Genomic DNA, 19779 nt, shown 5'->3' on the forward strand with positions numbered 1-19779 from the left:
ATGCTCCTGGTCTTTAGGATCATCATTTCTCTTCTTCTTTCTCTGTTTGAACCATTTCTAGTTACGATTGTTTATGATCCATTAGTTAGCAAAAAATAAAATAAAAATAAAACCCTGTTAAACTTCTCAAGCAGATGCCTCAGCCTCAGCATAACCTCAGGCTCCATTTATGGGCATCCCTGGTGCAAGAATTGAAGGGAAATTATAGGATTGCTCTTTTGGCAGTAAAATAAAAAGGATGCTTAATTTTGCTTTACGTGCAGCTTTGGAAAATTGAATTCGGAAGAGAGATATTCTGGCATCTGTGACATTTATATTTCCCCAGTAAAGTGATTGTTGCCTATTATGTGAGACTGCGTCACAAAGGAATTGAGATAAACAATTGGGTTGAGTGCGCAACTTGGTGAGGTACATGAGATGATGTGCATTGTTCAGGAACATGTTTGACGTGGCTATGTTTAAATGAGCCCATTATCAAAGGCATCAGATTCACATCATTAAGATTCCACCCCCCAGCCAAATTAGTTCTAATAATTATTTATTAAGCAGTTATGGTGTGCCTAGCTCTATACTAAGTCCTGGGGTAATTACAAGATGATTAGATAAGAGCCCCACATGGGACTCAAAATCCAAGAGATTAGTAGAGCAAGTAGTTTATCCCCAATTTAGAGATGAGGAAACTGAGGCCCAGGGAATTTAAGTGACTCACTCAAGGTCACACAGCAAGCTAGTGGCAGAGATGGGATTAGAATCTGGTGCCCCTGACCCAGAGCCCCCTGCTCTTTCCAGGAGACTGCCTCTTTAAAACTAATTTACCTGAGTTAAAACCCTAGGGAATTTCTATCCGAGTCCTTTCCCCCGATTTTTTCCCTATTTCTTCACCTTCTGAGTTTGGAATTTTGCCTCTTCATTTGATGGCACCAGAGTCTAAATATTAAATGTGTCGGCACCAGTTAGGTTTCCAATGAGCTACTCTGCATTTCAGAATGATCGTATATTATTACTACCTTTAGGCATATTTGTCTGGATACTATAAAAGCATGATTTTGCCAGCCTTTTGAAGTGTGTCTTTTGAATAGATCTTCCTCAGTTGGGCTTTAAGTACCGAAGAAAGAAAGTTGGCAAGCCCTTATGAGGTAATTTCATGTAGTTTCAAAAGCCGAAGCAGATGGGATTGAGACAGATTGAAGGAGATAAACCGAGAGTGACCCTCACAATGATTTGGGAAGGGAAAATGTCACTAGCCGTAGTGTCTGACTGAAACACAGATGCCCCTAAGTGCATTTTCTGTACAAGACCTGGAGAAAAACACTAGCATTATTTTCAGGAAAAATGATCTCGGTTTCAGTGCAATGCCCTCTGGCTAATATACAAGAAAAGAGGATTACAGTTAAGTGGAAAACAATGTGACGGTTTCTCTTACCTTGGGTTTTATTGAGTTCTGAATCTTCCCTCTTTCTCTAAACCGACCGCAAACTCAGAGACATTTGGTCAGAGAAGATTATCTCAGTGGGATTAAGCTCTCCTGCCCCGTTTGCCAACTCATTCGATCAGTGGTATTTATTGAGGGCATACTATGTGCAGGGCACTGTACTAAGCGCTTGGGAAAGTTCAGTACAACAGAATTAGTAGTCATGTTTCCTGCCCATAACGAGCTTACAGTCTAGAGGGATGGAGGCCAGCCTGGTGCATTTTTTTAATGGTGTTTGTTAATGCTTACTATGTGACAGGCACCGTACTAAGTGCTTGGAATAGATAAAAGCTAGTCATGTTGGACACAGTCCCTATCCCACATGGGGCTCACAGTATTAAACCCCATTTTACAGATGAGGTATCTGAGGCCCAGAGAAATTACGTGACTTGCCCAAGATCACACTGCAGAAAAGTGGTGGAGCCAGGATTAGAATCCAGGTCTTTGCGACCCCCAGGCCCGTGCTGAATCCTCTAGGCCATTCGTTTTCTGTGTTTCAGTTATGGGTGTGACAGAACTACCACAGGGAGTGTCAAAGGGCCCAGTCTAAGTTCTTTGGAGAATTCTGACTTCAGTCTTGAACCTCGCTTCTAGGTTAGGATCTGCTGACCCCCTCCTACTTTATGACACTGATCTCCTGCAACCCACCCATCAAACTCTGCTCCTGTATCATCAACTGACTCTCTGTACCTCAATTTTGCCTATCTCGCCACCGACCCCTGCCAATGCCTTTCCGCTGGACTGTAACTCCCTCCCCCTTCATATTCGACAGACCACTATTCTCCTCACCTTCAAAATTCTCCAAAAATCGCATCTCCTCAAGAGACCCTCCCTGACTAAACTCACATTTCCCCAACCCTCCCTCCCCTCTGTGTCAACTACACCTTTGACTGTGTACCCCCAAAGCATTAAGTGCTTAGTACAGTGCTCTTCACACAGTAAGCACTCAATAAATACAGTTGAATGAATTTTGATACCAACACCAGCCCCACAGACCTCACGTAAATGTCCTTATATCTACTATTTCCTCTATATGTAATTTATATACATATAAATTGTAGGTTCCTTGTGGCAGATTGCACCTGCCAATTCTATTATATTGTAATAATGATAATAATTAATAATAATAATGATAAGCACAGTAACCACAGCACTTACAGATATTTCCAAAATTTATTTAAATTAATGTCTGTCTCCCCTTCTAGATTGCAAGCTCCTTGTGAGCAGTGAATGTGTGTACAAACTCTGCTATACTATATGCTCCCAAGCCCTTAGTTCAGTGCTTTGAACATAGTAAGTGCTCAATAAAGGCTCCTCACCCACTCCTCACCCACTTCAGGGAAACATGGAATTTTGCTTGTTGCTTCAGAGAGATTGAGATATATTGGATGTTGGGGAATTGTACAGTTCAGGAAAAGGAGATGCAGGAGAGCATGGATAAAGAGAATAATAGCAAATAATTATGGTATTTGTTAAGTGCTTACTATGTGCCAGGCACTGTACTAAGGGCTGGGGTAGATACAAGCAAATTGGGTTGGACACAGTCCCTGTCCCACATGGGGCTCACAGTCTCAACCCCCATTTTACAGGTGAGATAACTCAGGCACAGAGAAGTGAAGTGATTCGCCCAGGGTCACACAGCAGACAAGTGGCAGAGCCAGGATTAGAACCCATGACCTTCTGATCCTCAGGCCCGTACTCTGTCCATTAAATCAGGGAAGGAGAGTAATAAAACTTGGGCTCTCTTCCCCTCTTCTCCACCTTCCTCTCTCAACTTCCCAGTGTTTCTTACCACCATTCTTGTCCATAAAATCTTAGGTTTTATAGACTTATCAATCATTCAATCACTCAATCAATCATATTTGTTGAGTATTTACTGTGTGCAGAGCCCTGTACTAAGCTTTGGAGAGAGTACAATATAACAGAGTTGGTAGATACATTCCATGCCCACAAGGAGCTTACAGTCTAGAGGGGGACATAGACATTAATTTAAATGAATTTTGGAAATGTACATAAGTGCTGTGGGGCTGAGAATCAAGGAGGTAGGCGACGTAGTGGGAAGAGCCTGGATGTGTGTGTATTAGAGGTTCTGAGTTCTAGTGACAGCTCTGTATCCTTAGTTGCATCATTAAACCTCTCTGTGCTACAGACTCCTCATCTATAAAATGGAGATTATAGCACTCCAAATATCTTGCTGATGTGGTATAGAAAAATCATCTAAAAATCAAGGTATTATTAGATGTTATTTGTTTAATCACAAGCACTGTGGCCTAAAGAAATGAGCAGGAGCCCGGGAGTCAGAGGAGCTGTGTTCTATCCCTACTCTACCACTATCCTGCCATGTGACTTTTGGCAAGTCACTTAACTTCTCTGTACCACAGTTTCCTCAACTGTAAAGTGGGGATTCAATACCTGTTCTCCCTCTACTTAGACCATGAGCCCCATATGGGACCTGATTATCTTACATCTAAATAATAAGTTATTAAACAAATATGACAATTATCATTATTATTGTTATTATAATAATACTATAATCACAAATTCCTTTTACAAGGCTTCCAGGAAAGGGTTGGATGCTGCTGCTAACAGTTGCCATATAGCTTCTACTTCACATGGGCACTTGCCAAGTTGTAGTTGGACGGCCATGCCATCCTTCAGAAAGTACATAGTGCACCATGCTGGGTAGGATAAAAAATGATAATAATGACATATGTTAAGTGATTACTATGTGCCAGACACTGTACTAAGTGTTGGGGTTGGTACAGGAAAGCAGGTTGAACATAATCCCTTTCCCACGTGGGGCTCAGAGCCTAAATCCCCATTTTACAGGTGAAGTAGCTGAGGCATAGAGAAGTGATGTGACTTGCCCAAGGTCATGCAGCAGACAAGTGGTGGAGCCAAAACTTGAACCTGTGACCTTCTGACTCCCAGGGTCATGTTCTATCCACTACTCCATACTGCTTCTCTTATCAGTCATGCAGTTACTGCAAACTGCATATGTATTAGAGAAGCAACGTGACTCAGTGGAAAGAGCACGGGCTTTGGAGTCAGAGGTCATGGGTTCAAATCCAGACTCTGCCAATTGCCAGCTGTGTGACTTTGGGCAAGTCACTTCACTCCTCTGTGCCTCAGTTCCCTCATCTGTAAAATGGGGATTAAGACTGTGAGTCCCCCGTGGGACAACCTGATCACCCCCTTCTAGACTGTGAGCCCACTGTTGGGTAGGGACTGTCTCTATATGTTGCCAACTTGTATTTCCCAAGCGCTTAGTACAGTGCTCTGCACACAGTAAGCGCTCAATAAATATGATTGATTGATTGATTGTAACCTCCCCAGTGCTTAGAACAGTGCTTTGCACATAGTAAGCGCTTAATAAATACCATTATTATTGTTATTAGACAACAGATTCTTGAAAAAATCTCCCTCCTCCTATTGTGACTCTTGAGATGACCAATTTGAATAGACAATGGGCAATGTTCTGCTCTTCATTTGTTGGAAAGCTTCCTTAATGGGATTTTGTTAAACACCTACTATGTGCCAGTCACCACTCTAAGTGCCGGGGAAGATACAGTCAGGTTGGACCCAATCAGTGCCCCACATGAGGCTCACAGTTCTCATTCCCATTTTACAGATGAGGTAACTGAGGCACAGGGAAGTTAATTGACTTGCCCACGGTCACATGCAGACAAGTGGAAGAGCTAGGATTAGAACTCAGGTCCTCCTGAGTCCCAGGTCTATGCATTATACAGTAGGACACACTAATTATTTCTGAAGTTTTTGGGGGGTGAGTTAGGAAAGTGAGGGGAGGAGGGGGGAGAGAAATCGCAATTCTGGGAAAGACCAGAAGAAGAATACGAATAATTTGAAGGAAATTCTGCCTATATAAGTATGAGTTTGAGTCCTTGAAAGGCAAAGATCTAAGTGATGAATAAGTGGGAGCATGAGAAATAATTATTATGGCATTTGTTAAGCACTCATTTGTTAAGCTCTGTTTTCAGTATAAGGTCATCATCTTGGACACACTCCCTGTCTCACTTGGTGCTCACAATCTATTTTATCCCAATTTGCAGGTAAGGAACTTGAGACCGGGGAAGGTAAGTAACTTGCCCAAGGTCCCACAGCAAGCCAGTAGTGGAGTCATGACTAGAACCTGGCTCCTGTGATCTTTCTACTAGGTCAGGATGCCTCTCACTGAAAGGATCAATGGGCCCAGCAGAGGGGAAAGAAAATAGTTGTCAACCAAATGGATTCTGCCACACATATGTATCTTGGCTTGTTCCCTCCACTGCACTTGCAGAATAAATCTATTACCATGTGTGGACAGAAAATCTTTGTGCATTTCCTCATTGCAAGGTACTAGGGGACAGGGCCGCTCTTGATAGAAAGCATTGGTAGTGAGAAAACACGATGCTTTAGCTCTTTAAAGCCTTGTTAAAGTCACATCTCCTCCAAGAGAGCTTCCCCAACTAAGCCCTCTTTTCCCCTATTTCCTCTCCCTTTTGCAATGCCTAGGCACATAGATATTAAAGCTCTGATAGTCATCCCACTCTCAGCCCCCAAACACTTATATAATACTTCTTTATATTAATATCCGTCTCGCCCTCTAAACAGTAAACTCCCTGAGGGGAGAGAATGTGTCTGCCAATTGTGTTATATCTTAATCTCCCAAGTGCTTAGTACAGTACTCTATATACAGTAAACTCTCAATAAATACCACTGATTGATGAATCTTCATCCTGGTTTTAGCTTAACCCCTACTTCCACAGTGACACAGGATCCGCTAATCAGAAAGCAATGGGCTCTGAGTGGGAGGAATTTTCATTCTGTGCCTTTCATGGGATTGGCTTATAACTAGTCCTCATGTTTAGTGTTTTTGAATAAGAAATGAGAATAAAACTAACAGCATGGCTTAGTAGAGCACGGGCCTGGGACTCAGAAGGTCATGGGTCCTAATCCCAGCTCCACCACTTGTCTGCTGTGTGACCTTGGGAAAGTCACTTCACTTCTCTAGGCTCCAGTTACCTCATCTGTAAAATGGGAATTAAGACTGTGGGACAGAGACTGTGTCCAACCTCATTAGCTTGTATCTCAGCCTCAGCTTAGTACAGTGTCTGGCACATAGTAGGCACTTAACAAATACCATTAAAAAAAATGGAAATTTTTCAGAGCTGGGGACAGACCGGGGCTGGGAGATTGGTTTCCAGTACTAATTCTGCTCTCACTTTGCAGTTTGAGCTTAGGTTTGCGGGTTAGTAAATGAACAGAATCAAGACTCGCCACCTGCTGTGTTTTCATATGTTTATTTGAGGATGAATGAGGAGCTAGGGCCCCTCTCAGGTTCACACCTGGAGAGTTCCCAGTACACTATCAGTCTCTACTACAGAAGGGAGAGTTAGGCAGAGGCGTACCCCTTCCATTCCTAGCTTGGGCAGTAGACAGCGAGTGGAAGGCAATCTGTTACAATTCAAACCTCACCTGTGTTGGGCAGCAGTAGCAAGGGAGAGAATCAAGGGTGAAGACTGAGGTTTACTGCATGGAAGGAGATAATGGTAAAGCACTTCTGTATTTTCACCAAAAAACTCCATGGGTGCACTACCAGAATGATTGCAGATGGAGGTAGGCTGGGAGAGATGTGTCAGTGGCGTCGCTATGGGTCGAAGACGACTCAGTGGCATAAGACAAGACCAGAGGAGCTATGGTGAAAGCTTTAGGAAGACAGGAGTTCAAAACTTGAAGATTTATTTAACACCATTTAGAAAGTACAGCTCAGAATGAATTGCACAAATTCTAAGATTCTGACTGATTGGAAGATGTTACCTCATCTATAAAATGGGGATTAAGACTGTGTGCTCCAGTACTGGGGTAGATACAAGCTAATCAGGTTGAACACAGTCCCCGTCATCATCATCATCAATCGTATTTATTGAGCACTTACTATGTGCAGAGCACTGTACTAAGCGCTTGGGAAGTACAAATTGGCAACATATAGAGACAGTCCCTACCCAACAGTGGGCTCACAGTTTAAAAGGGGGAGACAGAGAACAAAACCAAACATACTAACAAAATAAAATAAATAGAATAGATATGTACAAGTAAAATAAATAAATAAATAAATAAATAAATAGAGTAATAAATATGTACAAACATATATACATATATACAGGTGCTGTGGGGAAGGGAAGGAGGTAAGATGTGAGGGATGGAGAGGGGGACGAGGGAGAGAGGAAGGAAGGGGCTCAGTCTGGGAATGGGGCTCATAGTGAAGTAGAAGGGAGAACGGATATTAAAACCCCATTTTACAGGTGAAGATTGTAAGCTCCTTGAGGGGAGGAATCCTTCATTTCTTTTGTATTCAATAGAGGCTCAGTCAATGCTGTTGATAACTGATAATTGATACTGATAACTCTTAAATTGAAAGCTCAATGTGGGACAGGAACCATGTCCGACCAGATCTTCTTGTATCAAGCCCAATGCTTAACACAGTGCTTGGCACATGGTAATGTTTAATAAATCCCATTATTATTATTATTGCTATATTGTCATTATTACTGTCCTTTGAAACTGTATCACAAAGTCCTTCTGCTAAATGCCCATTGTGAGCTTCCATAGCATTCTGCAGCCAAGTCACCTTGGACAAGTCTGTGCCTCAGTTTCCTCACCAGTAAAGTGGGGATTCAATATCTGTTCTCTCTCACCCCTAGACTGTCATCCTTGTCGGGGACAGGGGCTGGGTATGGTCCGATTAGCTTCTATCTACTCCAGTGCTTAGTACAGAGCTTGGCAATTCTTAAATGCTTAACACATATCACAATTTTTATTATTGTTCAGCATTTGTGAACACAGCCATTTATCTGTCAGGAGCCATTCCTGGCAAGGGAATGATTGGGAAGGTGAGATGCATGATTTTGGTTTATAGCTTCTTATTTCCCAGTGTACTTTGCTTAGAAGTATCAATCGATCATATTTGTTGAGCTCTTACCATGTGTAGTGCTCTGTACTAAGCACTTTGGAGAGTACAATATAACAGACACATTCCTTGTCCAAGCTTACAGTCTAGCATCTTCTAGATTGTGAGTTCGTTGTGAGCAGAGAATGTTTCTACCAACTCTGTTGTATTGTACATTACTGCATATTAGCATAGTGCTCTGCAGGCAGTAAGCACTCAGTAAATGTGATTAACTGATTGTTTCTTTTGGGGAATTGGCTATTTCCCAGCTTTTAAATATCTCCACATATTTCAGACCATGGCTAGGTCTGACTGATATCCATAGTTTTTGAGAAGAAAGTTCATTCCCAATTCTTCTCTCAACAGAAAGTTTCCCCTCCCAGCCACCTAGATTTATTCATTCCTTGGTAAAATTGTTCATTGGTTTATATGATAAGTTGAAACTTTCTTGATGGTTACCAGCCGCGGGGCCAGCCTATTAAAGCTTCTATTTCTGAGTAAAATTCAGCTTCAACATTGCCTGCCACCCACACTGGTACAAGTTGCAACCTAATCAGCACACTGGGGGCTGAGGCAGACTTAAAAATAAATGAAAACTTCATGGAAAGGAGATACCTCCGGTTTCTCAGCTCACTTACTTCACATGCAAGCATGGGCAAGCATCTTTCCATCACTATTTTTTAATGGTATTTGTTAAATGCTTACTAAGTGCCAGGCACTGTACTAAGTGCTGGGGTAGATGCAAATTATTCAGGTTGAACATAGTCCCACATGGGGCTGACAGTCTTAATCCCCATTTTACAGATGAGGTAACTGAGTCCCAGAGAAGTGAAGTGACTTGCCTGAGGTTACACAGCAGACGAGTGGTGGAGCCGGGATTAGAACCCAGGTCCTTCTGACTCCAAGGCCTTTGTTCTATCCAATAGGCAGCATTGCTTTCCAATTTCAGTTGAACCTGGGAAATAGTGACTGGCTCACTGTTAACATCACAAAATTCTGTCAACTGACTCAGAGAAGCAGTGTGGCTTGGTGGAAAGAGCACGGACTTCAGATTCAAAGGAGATGGCTTCTTACCCCGCCTCTGCCAGTTGTCTGCTGTTTGGCCTTGAGCAAGTCACTTAACTTCTCTGTGCCTCAGTTACCTCATCTGTAAAATGGGGATTAAAAGTGTGAGCCCCACGAGGAGCAACCTGATTACCTTGTATCTACCCCAGCACTTAGAACAGTGCTTAGCAAATAGTAAGTACTTAACAAATACTATAGTTATTATTATTAAAGGACGTTCCATAATCCTTCCACTGAGATTTCTGTTCCAGGTGAGAAGCAGCAAGGCCTAGTGGAAAGACCAGGAGCCTGGAAGTCAGAAGGACCTGGGTTCTAATCTGGCTCCTCCACTTACCTGCTGTGGGGTCTTGGGTTTGTCATTTAACATCTCTGGCCCTCAGTTTCCTCATGTGCAAAATGGAGACTCAAACCTTGTTCTCCTTCCCTTTACATGGTGGAAAAGGACTGTGCCTGTGCCTCGCATCTACTTCAGCACTTAGCACAGGGCTTGGCACATAGTAAGCACTGGACAAATACTGCAGATTTTATTATCATTACTAGGTGGGCTCAGAGCTGTATTTCCCAATTCCCGGATGGCCAGTGTCCTCTGAAATAGGAGAAGTAGGTCGTATTTTTCCTCTCCCCCCCCACCCCCACCCTTGTTATACCCAGCATTCATTCATTCATTCATTCAATCATATTTATTGAGCACTTACTGTGTGCAGAGCACTGTACTAAGCACTTGGGCAGTACAAGTTGGCAACATATAAAGACGGTCCCTACCCAACATGACCAACAGAGGTTAGATTGTGCTGGACAGCAACCCATGAGGCAGAATTCTGTTGCCTTTCCCCCTCCCCTGCCACTTGTTTTTTTATAGTATCCATTAAGCACTTCTTATGTGCCAGGCACTGTACTAAACGCTGGAGTTGATACAAACTAATCAGTTTGGACACAGTTCCTGTCCCACAAAGCACTCCCCATCTTCATCCCCATTTTACAGATGAGGTAACTGGGTCACAGGGGAGTTAAATGACTTGCCCAAGGTCACACAACAGGCAAATGGCAGAGCCAGGATTGCTCTGAAGCAGTTTTCTCTCTGTAGCTGCAGCAGCCTGAATTTTCATCAGTAAACAAGCCATCCATTTGGGAAGGCACCCAAAAAATATTCTGCAATATGGGGAGAGTTTTACTCAATCATTTTCCTGACAGTAGCCAACCCCTGGCATGTTTGAGTAATCTCTCCAGCTTATTTGGGGGGAAGCAAGTACTTCCTTCGGCAAGAGCTATCCCTTGAAATAAAAGATGGAATAAATCCATCCTCAACACCAAAATGTTGATAGGGTGATCATCGAACTCTATTTGTAGGTGCCTACACATGCATGTTAAGAATCTCTTCGTTATGGGATTAGTGTGCGTGCGTGTGTGTGTGTGTGTGTGTGAGAGAGAGAGAGAGAGAGAGAGAGAGAGAGAAAGAGAGAGAGAAAGAGAGAGAGAGGCAGACCTCAATTTTTCCAGTGACTGGTTAAAATTCTCCAGGGTGAGAGTGAGAATGTGTGTGTGTGTGTGTGTGTGTGTGTGTGTGTGTGTGAGAGTGACAGATCTTGCTTTTACCAGTGACTGGTTAAAGATCTCCAGGGTATGAGTGAGTCAGTGAGTGAGTGAGTGAGCATGTGTGTGTGTGCGTGCTTTTGTGTGTGTGTATGCGTGTGCACTCAGGCTAAATGTTTTGGGGGCAGCATGTTGAAATTGTCATCTGTTTAATCAGTGAGACTTTAACTTGCTCATCCATAAAATGGGAATTGAAATACCGGCTCTCCATCCTCCTTAGACTGTGAACCCCATATGGGACAGAGATTGTGCCTGATCTAGTTATATTACATTAATCCCAGTGTTTAGTACAGTAATTGGCATGTTGTAAACGCTTAACCAATTCCACAGATATTAAGCCGATGAAGACAGGAAGAGTCAGTGGTAGGGGGAAGTTGGATTTGGCAAAGGACAGAGAGAGGCTGGAGTGCGGTCAACCTGCTCGCGTTGTGTTCCCAGAAGAGGGAATAATTATAGCCAACTATAAAAATATTTGTCATCCATATGGCCTGTTCTTCTCATATCCATATGCTCATGTTCTTATATAGGTCTTGGGAGATGATGTCTTTGTGATTCAGACATGGGAAAGAATGAGTTTTCTGCATTGCTGTACTCTCCCAAGCACTTATACTCTCCCAAGCTCTTAGCACAGTGTCCTGCACACAGTAAGCTCTCAATAAATATGATTGATTGATTGCTGATCATGCATAAAATCCTTCAGTTCAAGGAGAAGGCATTTCACTAATTTGCTATTCATTTGAAAACTCTGGTCCAACCCCAGGTTGAAGCTGAAAGTAAGTGTCCTGTAGAGATTTGTTCTTTTTTCTCCACTTTGATGAACAGGGTTTATAGCTGGCAATCTCTCATGGTGTCCCTACTGCATCACTTACCTGCCTTCAAATTCAAATTTACATTTGCATTTCACAGTTTATTGGGAAAACAACAAAAATCTTGCTCCAGCCTGCACTATTCCAGTACCCTCTGAGACGGCTCTCCCAATTCTAGGCGGATTTCTCTAGTTAGTTAGTGGGGATATGCTGAATCCCACCCAAGTCCTCCGGGGCCTTCGTGAAGTCCCAGAAGGCCCAACCGGCAGAGGCCAGAGGAGTGGTCGAAAGGCTAAATTTAGGACCTGGAACAAAATCTCTTGCCATTTCTTCAGTCATAATATGATTTCTTGGCCTTCCTCTGTGAATGTTCCAATTGTATTTTCTTTCTGCAAGGGGACAGAGAGGGCAGATTCATATTCCCAGGCAACTAGTGGGGTTTGTTTCTGTTATCAGTCACCACATGAAGTAAACTCCCTCCTTCCTTTCCAGAGAGGTGATTCTCCATAAACGGAAGAAAAATTTTTGGTTCTATTCACATTATGTAACCGTTTAGGCCAAGCATGATGTTGGAATTTCAGCCTGCGGGTTTCCTTGGGAATTGCAAAAGGGTCCGCAATTCAGAAGGTCTGGCTGTCCCAGGAATGGACGCCTGTGAAATTTGGGGCAGTGAGGATTTCAAAAAGGGCAAATCCTTGCTGCAGTCTCTTGCGTCGGTGAGAATCAAGAAGGGTTATTAGTTGCAGTTAGTTAATGCGTCAGCATGTACGGTGCAGCAGGTGTAAGGGAGTAGCAATTCGGACCCGGTACACCAGATGGGTGTTATCGAAGAAGGCTTGGTTTGCCTTTTCTCAGTGTTTGTCTGCCAGCCGTCTCTGCCATGGTTCTTGTAGGAGTTGTGAAAACGAGAGCCGGCGTTAGATCACTGGTTGTTTGCCACCCGAACCCCGTCTCCTCCCTCTCACCGTGTCCCATTGCTATCAAACAAAATGCCGAGCTGGCAGGAATAGCCCTGATGAGTGAGTTGTCTGGATGACTTGAGTAATCTGAATCCTCAGAGTTTGGCTCTCCCTCCACCGCTGAGGCAGAGGGAGAGATCTTTGTCATCCGCCTCTTATGTAAAGTTTTCTGTGACAGCTGCTGTTCATTTTTTTTTCCATTTGCACTTTTGTGCAGATCAGCCTCATTAAACTGACACCTTAAAACGTGTTTCACTCAGGGAACTTTTCTTCCAAGCGATCACAGAAGCTCCTCTAGAACCCAGCCCATCAGTCCTTCATTGGGGCCCGAGGATCTTCTTAAATAGAGGCAAGGAATGTGTCCCTAAATGATATTGATTCATATCAAAGCAAACATGCAAGCTTATATATAGATATATGTTTATATATATATGTGTGTATATATATATTTTTAATGCCAAATGCGCGTATTCCCTAAAAAAGGTTAAAAATTGAAGTGAGTAATCTTCGGTGCATAATGCAATTGTTAATTTTAGCTCTTTGCGTAGGAGCTGTTATGACTTTGAACAGCCGCCTGTAGCCTTCATTAGAGAAGAAGCAGGCAGTTTTGAGACGGGTGGAACCGAATCAAGCTGTGAAAGTGATTTGCTGGAAGCCGGTCATTAGTGTTCGAAATCTGGTCCTATTTATTCTATCCTTAACCCTGCCATGATGATTACAATTATTATTTACTTTTCATCTCTCTCCAGGTTGATGATGACCCGTCACACCATCTAAAAGAACAGCATGGAGACTGGTATTCTGAACTGTTAATGGGGACATGGGACTCTCGTCTTTGATCGGTTGTGTGGATTTTACCCGTGAAGAGCGACAGAAGGAGCTGAAAAGACACCGAGAGCTACAGCAGAAAATCCACACTCACGGTAAATGGCTTGTGTGGGTATGGCTATCAGTAGCCTACTGACTGGTTGTTTCCTTTCACATTGGTGACTGCATGGGTGTGTATGCGTCCTTGAGTCTGTTCATTCTCGTGTCCATAAAATGTAGACAGGCAGGGGTGTGTGTGTGTGTATGTGTGTGTGTGTGGTGTGTGTGTGTGTGTGTGTGTGTGTGTGTGTGTGTGTGTACCTAGGGAGAGTTAGGACTAAGGTTGCCCTTGCCACAACAAACATGTCCCATTTGTGCCCAAGTGGACGCAACTACTTTTGGATGAAATGCTCTGAATCAAATAGTTGACCAGGAGTCCCAAGTCACTAGAGTGAGAAGCAAGCTGATGGGCGATAGAAAATTGAACTTTTTTTTTTACCACAGCACACACTGGGTCCCTGGGAAAGCTGAGAACAGTGTTAGAGCACACTGTGGTTGGCTCCCACCTGAAAGACCACAGTCCTTCGGAAAAGCACATTTTGTTTCTAAATGCCCACAATCCTTTGCCCAGTCAGCCTATGCCGGCATAGGATGGCTTGGTAAAACTGGGACATCTGACTGCTGGATTTTGAAAGGCTCTTCCATCCTTCCTCTTTCCAGTCACAAATAAAGTAGCCGAATTTAAAATCATTAACGAAACACGGCCAAGGGAATCCAGCAAAACACTGGGTTTGTCAAATAGTAATTTTCCTTCTTGCTCCACTGGCAAGGAAACTGGGAATTACTTTGAAATCTCCCAGAAATACCGCCCCCCCCCCCCCCCCCCCACCTTTCTCCCTGCAGTCATATCTCTTCCCAGCCCTCTTTGAGAAAAATCACCAATGGGGAAACAGGCAAAATTATTCACCAGACACATTTACCCAGAGGGGAGGTGTCCAAGATGTTAGGGGAGAGAGGGTTGGAGGATGAGATTTAATAACAGGATTTAGCTTGGAGAAGCCAAATAGAGCAGTCCATTGTTCCCAAAGTAATTTAGCGCAGTGAAGATATCTTCATTAGAGCCGCCTGCCAAAAGCTTCCAGCAAGATTTCAGGGGGTCTGAGACTGACACGGAGTTTGGGACAAGGCTTATGATTTTAATAATGGAGCTGTCACTTTGATTGCCTGGGAACGTTGACCCTGAAAGCTTTATTGCCAAATTTAGAGTTCTTATTTCTATTGAATTATTACCTGGACAATTGATTTCTTTCCCACTGTCGAGAATATTGCGGTCTCCACACCTAAGGCGAGGATGGTGACCGGAGACTGCAATATTCTTTCCTGAGCAACTAGAATAAGGGTGGTGCAGACCTGTAGCTCTCCCTGACCTGGCAGCAGAAGCCCATCCTCCGTTCGGGTCATCTGATTTAGGTTGGAGACCCTCCTCTCCTCCCCAGCTCCCCACTGTTCTCCTCATCTTCATCTCCGGCTTGTCTGTGATGGGGGTGGGGCGGGGGCGAGTCTGTCAGTGGGCAGAGCTTGGACGTCTTCATTCTAAATTTGGTTTCCCACCTCTCCGGTCAGGCGCCCACTCCAGAAGAAACTTCTTCCTCATTTGTCCTATGCTGTTCTTCCCGGCATCTGATTTGAGAGAGACGGTCTCTCTTCCGCTGCCGAAAATTGCATCGGGCTATTATGAAGGGGAATGGAGTGACTCAGTCAAGCGGATCAATAAAAAGCCCCTCTGCATTTCTGTTTTCTGATATTTTAACCTTCCAGACTGCCCGGCCTGGTCGTTGTAATTTCCGTCTGGGACAATGTCCGAACAAGGTGAGCTGACCCCGGGAACAGGGGAAGAAGCTGGAAGCGAGCGGGACACAACACTCCCAGAGAATGGCATCATCAATAAGTCGGAATGCTTGGATGAAGAGGAGAGGCTGGAATTGCAGGTAAGAGAGGAAATACTGCCGTCCATCCCTTTATTCCATCCTTAGTTTCCCTTTTCCCAGAATCACTTTCCTTCACCTCTCCCCATCTGGGGGGAATTTTCCACTTTCACCTCAAGGAGCCAAAGTTTAAGCAATCCCTGAATTTTCATTTCCTTGACCTTAGCTGTTTATTACCTCTTCCACTGTCATGATCTCAGATCTTGACTCTTTATTACCCCTCTTTTTGTAATCCAACTTAGCCATGATCTCAAGGGCTCACAAATTTCGGAGGAGCCAGTCAAGTATAACTACCCCATTTCCAAGCCGCCCTGCAGCATGGGTTCTTTTTTATGGTCTCAAAGGCCAAGAAGGAACCGAGGAAAGACCTTATTTCCCAGGTGACTTCCAGGTGACAAAGCTTCCAAATGGGGCTGCCGAAGACCCAGAGGAAATCTGGAAGGCTTGGCTCGTGCCACCCTAAATCTGAGCTGTGCCCCCTTAGACATGAGCTGGGACTTAGCTGAGTGGTCCTTCTTTCTTGTCATATGCAACATCACCAGAAACCCAACCTTCCCCATGGAGAAAGGAAACCCCCTTCTGGACGTGCCGATTCCATGACAGGTCTTAGTTTCAAACAGATTTAAAAAGGAAGTGAAAGAGGTTTGGGGAGTGCTACCTCTGGGTTCTGTTCACAAATTCCTTGTGTCAAGAAAAGCTCTATTTCTGATAAACAGGGAAACATCCAATATGATCATAGGCTCTTGCTCAGGTTCTCTGTTTTCCTGGACCTGGTTAGGGCAGGTGGGGGTGGTGTGGGAGGTGAGGAAGATGAGACAGACCGGGATTGGCATCTTATCTCCCTGACCTCCCACATGACAGCCCCCATACCCACTCTAAGCAGCAGGTCAGGGACTGCTGGTGTTTTGAGATCGAGAATGTACAGATGAGCTGGTAATTCTGTTTTTCTGACAATCCTAAAGTGACAACTCTTTTGTGGGTTTTCTGCACACAGAAACAGCTGGATGCTCAGAACCAACAGAGAAGGAAATCTAAGGTAAGGGGAAACTCTGAGATGACCCCAGAGTTAATGAAAAAGGAAAAAGAATCCACTTCAGAGTGGTTGTCTGTTGAGGCAGGGGCTGGTTTTCGTTCTTTCTTGTTTTATTTTGAAATGGCGCAGTACACCATCCAGGTTCTCTGCTTACAACCTCCTATACCAATCCTTCAGTCTCCTCCATTTTGTTGCTTAGAAAACTGGATTCCCCCCTACTACACACACACATTTAGTCAATGCAGTAATCAAGGGATTTGGGGAAAAATATCCAACAATATTTGCTTGTCTGTGAGTCTGTTTGTGAGCAGAGATATAAACTCGGGGTGGTTCTTGGTTTGCAAATAGTGTGGATGATAACACTGGGGTAAGTTGACATGGCATATGGTATTTTGGGGAAATTTCTGTGGTTTTCTCTGTGAGCCCCTCATTTCAGAAACTGGGGGTGGATCAAGGTTCTTTCCTTGAAAGAAAGAGGATTCATTCTCCTTTTGCTGTGTGCTTTCTTAAATTTCAGTCAAAGGAATGTATGTCTTCTGAGGCAAGCTGGCTAGCAGAGTTTCTTGAGTTTCTCCATGCCTGGGCACACCACACACACACACACACACACACACACACACACATGCACGCATGCACATGCACACACACACTTGCATACACACACATGCTTGCACATATACATCTTCAGACACAGAGGTGTACATGATGATATGAAAGTACATTCTTCCCTCTGTGAGCAATTTTATTCCTGGGTTTGAAAAACCTGCCTTCAGTGGGCGGTGCACACGTGAAGACTGGTAATCAGAGGACTTCTCTTGGTTTTTGTTTTTGTTTCTACTGTTTTCAGTCAGGAGCGGGAAAGGGCAAACTGACCCGGAGTCTCGCAGTCTGTGAAGAATCATCCTCTCGGCCAGGAACAGAGGGGCTTCAAGATCAGGTATGTCCACACTCCTTGTTCTAGAGCTGCATGGTCCGGGACCACCTTGGCTTGCATGACAGCGCTATGTAATTGGGTTTTCAGCCCTGTTTGCGGGGGGCGGGCGGGGGCAGAACCTCATCACCGTGACAGTGAAGATCTCTGATCCGTATTGGCTGAACAGTGTTCAGTATGTTACAGAGTATATTACGTTTCCTTTTTTCCAGACCCTCTGAGAAATCAACAGATGGGAAGGAATTCAAAGACTTTAGATTAAAATTAAAATTAAAAGTAAGCACAACAGTGCTTTTTGTTTCTCAAAGGCACGCTCTCTGTCTCTCTCTCTTGCTCTCTCCCTCATTCTCTCTCTCTCTCTCAATTTCTTCCTTGCTACGACTGTCCCAGATAGAGCCCCAGGTACTTTCTGGTTTCTAGCTCATAGGAAATGGTTCTCCATATGCATTGCCCCACCAACTGTGGATCTTAAGAGAAAGGTAGTGCAGATCGGTTGTAATGAGGCGAAATCCCTTGGGGGACTTATAGGAACAGATTTTCTAATTCCACAAATCATGGGTTTGAGTGAATCTATGCTGGTGGTCAATTATAGGTACGCCCATTGTCTCCTCTTAGTTTTTCTTCCCCCAAATCATGGAAATTAGAGAAAATAGAGTCCAGTTCTGGCTATTGTACTGCCCAAACTTCACTGTCAATAAACTCATCATCTTTTTTGATTGCCTGTTAGATGCAGGTTGAAAACTATCCTTGAATGATGCTGCTATTGCTGACTGAAGTTTCCTTCATTTTATCAGAGTTGAGGCCAGCCAGAGAGAGAGAGAAACCAGGAAAGATTTTTTGCAGTCCAGGTAGAGGAAAGTTTAAAATCCCCTTCGCCTAAAAGTATTTCACTCTTTTTCTGTCAAAACACCTTAAGTTCTCCTCCTGGCCTCCAAGACTCACAGAGCAGTAGTTAACGACCAAAAACATAAAAAAAGTCCTTAGAGATTTGGTTGATGAGGTGGCTTTTCCCAAGCTCAGTAACTTAACCTGGCCCAGAAAGGAAAGTGGCTGGTTTATCTTTTAGTTGTAATTAATATGTTTTCAAACCATTAGCTTAATTTTACTTAGCCTATAAGAATGTGTGGCTTTTGTTCAGCCTTTTATTTGTGCTTTCTGTTTATAATGGAGACCGAAAAGGAGGCTAAATGAATATCATCACTTGTATTAATAACCACTGAATGATGGCTTATAATGTACTGCACTATCTATAATGCCCATATATTTTTCCATACATATGGACAGTGGTCTAATGGCTCCTTAACCCTGTGTGACCAAGTTCCAAGGAAAAATTCCTGCCTATATTATTTGAATGATCGTTTGTAGTACTGTGGCCCATCCTGGACCCTAAGGTCTGTTTCCTTCTTCTAATGAGCAGCAGAAAGATTAAACTACAGGTGGTCCTTTTGTTCCTAATGGTTCAGAACTAGTTGATCCAGAATAAATCTGTCAGTTCCCTCTATCCCCCCCCCCGCCCCACCCCCCGAACACACCCCCTACCCAGAGCTTGCAGCAGCTGAGGGGTGGAACGATCGAAGGGGAAAAAAGAAACATTCCTAGTCTTCGAGAGGGGAGAGAAGCAGCCTGGTGAGGTTCTGTGCCAAGTCTTCATTAGCTATCACAGAGTTTACAAAACCAAGAAAATCGATAACCTGAGACTGTACAGTACATTGCCAGAATTCTACAGAGTATGGATTGTACTGCCATCCTGATGTTCTTGTTTATAAGCTATGGAAATCTGCCTTCATTTTCCTGTGTGGGAAAACTCTTGCTACCTATAGTACTTGATCTCAGACACTGAGTCGATCGCTGAGTTTGTCCTTAATTAAAAGGAATTTTGCTTATACATTCTTCTATTGACCTCTCCGTGTACTATTGCAGCTTAAAATTTTCTTTTATTGTTATTGGGTATACTTATCCTGTATCAATGTACTCATTAACATTGTATTTTATTATTGAGCAAGTCAATAAAAAGAAATATTAAAACATAATAGATTGTTTTTACCAAATCTACAGCCCTTTTGTGTGTTTTTTCAATGCCACACTTTCCCTATAGCTGTATACATTCTGTTTAGAGTATATGTGAGTATACAGTTTTCTGTCTATGTGTCTGTTTGTAGACAATGTCTTTCAGTCTTTTTCCACCT

At 43.5% G+C, this 19779-nt stretch overlaps 1 protein-coding gene across 14 annotated transcripts in view; it reads left to right on the forward strand.

Annotated features, from left to right (window-relative positions):
- The window catches only part of ARPP21 (cAMP regulated phosphoprotein 21), a 177744-nt gene that overhangs the window by 40711 nt on the left and 117254 nt on the right, over positions 1-19779 (forward strand). For 6 of the 14 annotated variants that reach the window (XM_038760104.1, XM_038760106.1, XM_038760111.1 and 3 more), the window contains exons 1-4: positions 13504-13760; positions 15463-15632; positions 16624-16665; positions 17510-17599. In XM_038760104.1, the coding sequence (XP_038616032.1) occupies positions 15501-15632; positions 16624-16665; positions 17510-17599 (264 nt within the window). In that variant the 5' untranslated portion in view covers positions 13504-13760; positions 15463-15500. The other 8 variants (XM_038760093.1, XM_038760085.1, XM_038760098.1 and 5 more) reach the window with 4 other exon arrangements.

The sequence above is a fragment of the Tachyglossus aculeatus genome, chromosome 2, assembly GCF_015852505.1.
Source record: "Tachyglossus aculeatus isolate mTacAcu1 chromosome 2, mTacAcu1.pri, whole genome shotgun sequence".
Classification (NCBI taxonomy): Eukaryota; Metazoa; Chordata; class Mammalia; order Monotremata; family Tachyglossidae; genus Tachyglossus; species Tachyglossus aculeatus.